Source organism: Corvus brachyrhynchos, unplaced genomic scaffold (assembly GCF_000691975.1).
Source record: "Corvus brachyrhynchos isolate BGI_N302 unplaced genomic scaffold, ASM69197v1 scaffold59, whole genome shotgun sequence".
NCBI classification, from domain to species: domain Eukaryota; kingdom Metazoa; phylum Chordata; class Aves; order Passeriformes; family Corvidae; genus Corvus; species Corvus brachyrhynchos.
The window spans coordinates 6,061,438-6,064,746 of NW_008246054.1; the positions used below are offsets into that span (position 1 = coordinate 6,061,438).

General features: G+C 48.7%; 1 protein-coding gene across 1 annotated transcript in view; it reads left to right on the forward strand.

The window, feature by feature from the left end:
• URM1 (ubiquitin related modifier 1) overlaps window positions 1-2,331 on the forward strand; it is an 18,345-nt gene extending 16,014 nt beyond the window's left edge. The window contains exons 3-5 of the mRNA XM_017745422.1: window positions 214-295; window positions 1,313-1,361; window positions 2,078-2,331. Of these exons, the coding sequence (XP_017600911.1) occupies window positions 214-295; window positions 1,313-1,361; window positions 2,078-2,146 (200 nt within the window). The 3' untranslated portion in view covers window positions 2,147-2,331. The remainder of the gene's footprint in view (window positions 1-213; window positions 296-1,312; window positions 1,362-2,077) is intronic.
• Window positions 2,332-3,309: the final 978 nt, after the last annotated feature.

A 3,309-nucleotide genomic window follows, 5' to 3' on the forward strand; every position in this document is an offset into this window, starting at 1 on the left:
CAGGAGCTGCATTCATTCTTTGTGGGATGAGTTTTCTGTGGGAAAGCTCTTCTGCCAAACCATAGGGACAGGACTGTCTGTGGGTTTCTTCGCAGCTCTCCCCATCCATCCTGCATGTTATTCATCTGCTCTTTCATGGATAAACAATCACTTTGCTCTGGCATCACCTGGAGCCATCAGCTACTTTGTAAACCCTGTCCTTCCTTCTTCCAGGGGATATCAGAAACCTGCTTAAGTGGATCAAACACAATCTGTTGAAAGAGCGACCAGAATTATTTATGCAAGGGGAATCTGTGTAAGTACAACTGTTACAAATTCTCCATGTGTTTCTCTGTTGATCCCCACAGTTTGGGGGATTTTTCCACTGGTGGGGGGATTTCCTCTTGAGAAAGTCAGTGACCATGAAAACACAGAATTTGCTGAAGTGGTAATGGGAGGTATCTCACCCAGACCTTCCACTGTCCACAGAGAGCATCTTTTGCAGCCCTTACCCCAAATCTTTAAACCTTAAACATGAAGCAAGGCCATTTATACTTCATTATCACTTGGAACAGAGTAGCACCTGTATCCTCAATTCCAGGAGTTTTAGCAGGTCTGTCTGTTCCCTGCTGACATCACTGGGACTGAAGCAGTCATTCTGAGAAATGCCAACAAATACTTCTTCTGGGAAATGTATTTTTATTATCAAAATGGGGCCAGCCTCGTGGAGGGGGGGTTGGAAAAAAAAAAAAAAAAAGAAGGCAAGAGAAATGGAGCAGAGTGAGCTGTGCAAGCTGTCCCTGACTGCGGGGTGGCGCTGGGGGTGTTTAACATTCGTCACGGATCTTTGTGAGCTGAAGTGTGTGCCAGGTCCCCTGGTAACAGGAGAGACAATTGCAGGACACTGAAGATCAAAGAGGGGGAATCCCTTTGCTCAGAATCAGGAGCTTGGAGTGGATCCCAGGTGTTTAGTGCCTCTGGAAGGGGCACTGGAATGGCTTTCCCTGCCTTCACATTGAGCTCTCTGCACTCGACTGTCATGCGTGGGTTTTAATTACCTGGCTTTTCTGCATCATACGGAAATGCAGTCATCCTGGAGCATCCTCGGGAATGGTGCCTTTTCATTCAAATGAGCTTTGGGATTGCTCCTGCGTCCCCTTTATTTGATCTAGAAAGGGCACAGACTGTACCTGTTTCCACCTCCATGCTAGGATCCCTTTTTTGGCTTTATAGGCAGTCAGCTTGTGATGTGTGCTGTGACATTCCTTGTTCTTAACTATTTGTGGAGCTTTTTAGCAGTCCTGTATCCTAATTATTTCTCTCTATTCTGCAGGAGGCCAGGAATTTTGGTGCTCATCAACGAGGCAGACTGGGAGCTAATGGTCTGTACTCCTTCCGTTTGACTTTCTTTGTTGAAAATATTGCTCTCTGTGTTCTTTGGTTGCTCTCACAGAAGCTATTTCTGATTCTTGCCCCAAGTGAAGCGTCTCATACTTGAGGGGGAAGGGGCAGGCTGGAATCTATCTCCTGTACTGTAGCTGTTCAAAAGCCTGGAGCCTCCCTCTAACCTGCTGAGTCTCATCAGCCAGCCAGGGTCTGAAGAGAGATCACCCTTTTTCCCTGGTCTCTGGCACTGGGTTTTGCACCTCTGGCTGCTGGCAGGTACCCCCACATGTGGGGTGACAGCATGGGGGGCACCTGGGACCTTCAGGCCCCACACAGAACCACTTTCCCTGAAGTCAAGTGGTGCCTGGCAGGTAAAGGCCACAGGGAGATTTCAACTCAAGCAGGCACCTGGTAAATGTCTTCCTTTCTCAGCCCACTGTTGTGCTCAGACAACAAACAGCCCCTTGCCATTTCCCTGCCTCAGGCAACCACCTGTTCTGTCAAAACCCTGGTCCAGAAAGCACTGTGGGGTATGAGCGTCAGCATCATGGCTGATCTCTCACCTTTGCTTCTGTTATGATGAAAACATCGGTCTGTCCCCTTCTTCTGCTCTCCCTAATACTCACCATCTTTTTATGAGCTGTTTTCTCTTTGTAGCTTGTATTTGGAAATGACATTTAAGCAATTTTTCATTTTTTTTCTTGGCCTGCAGGGTGAGCTGGATTATAAACTCCAGGACCAGGATAATGTGCTTTTCATCTCAACATTGCACGGCGGGTGAACTCCTGAAAAAACAAGAGGATGTAAATCCAAATCCCCGGGAAAAAAAAATCTAAACAAAAACCTTGACCCACCCAAACCTCTCTTGAACTGCCTGTGTCCAGTCTCTGCATCTTCCCGCTGCGTTCACTTGTTCTAGACATCCAAATAAAGCCCCGCCAGCCTGCGGCCTTCTGTCCACCATAACAGCATCCATCTTTTGGTCCTCATTTCACCTCTCCTGACTGCACTTCCAGGTACCCTAACAAGCAGAGAGCACCTCAGCATGTGGGACTTGTTTTTCTCTGACAGGAGGAAGAGAGATGCTGAACCCTGAGTAGGATAACATGTCTTAACAGGCAGTGAGGTGTTCTGGAGGAGTTGTACCTGTTTTGGGGGAAGGCTGGGGTGCCTCTGCCTTGGTGCTGGGAACCAGGATTCTTTTAACACGATGCTTAATGTTGGTGTGGTCTCTGCACCAGCCACGGGAAGGGTGAGAAAGTGCAGGGAAACAAAAGGTGGCTTGACTAGCTTTTCCTTGGGGGTAGCAACATGACAGCTCCAGAGCTCTCAGAAGTGACTTTCCACTTGTCATGATATTTATTTATGGGTAGCAGGAGAGAAATAGGCTTTTTTGGTTTTGTATTTCTGATCCCTCATGCTGCTTTCATACCGGAGCTGAGGCAGGGTGAAGTACTGGCCCATGAATAACGTCAATTTATAATGATTTGGTTGGAGGGGAAACAAACCCTCACCCGGCCTGAGACAGCACAGAGTGATCAGGGCAGCAAATGATCTTTCTGTCACCATGATAGACAGAATTGATCGGGCTGCACTGCATTCTGTGCAGGTGGGAGCTGCAGCCTGGCTGGGGAAGGGCTGGGGCTGGCGATGCACAGTTAGAAGTGCCAAGACCTGAGAAAGTCAGTGGCTTTTAACCCTTTCTGTCAGTGGGAGGGAGAGGCTTCTTGCTGCATGCCCTGAGGAAGTCCTGTGAGCACTGTGGAAGTGGGTGTGTGTGGCTCTGCTAGGGCACGGGTGTTGTTGGCTTTCCAGAAGTTTCCTTGGATAGACGGACTGGCCCCTGCCAGCCAGGAGGCTATGGCAAGAGCAGAGGGACAGGGTCAGAGAGGATAGCATTGGCACCTACAGGTCTGAAGTGTGCTGTATGAGCTTCCAGGAATG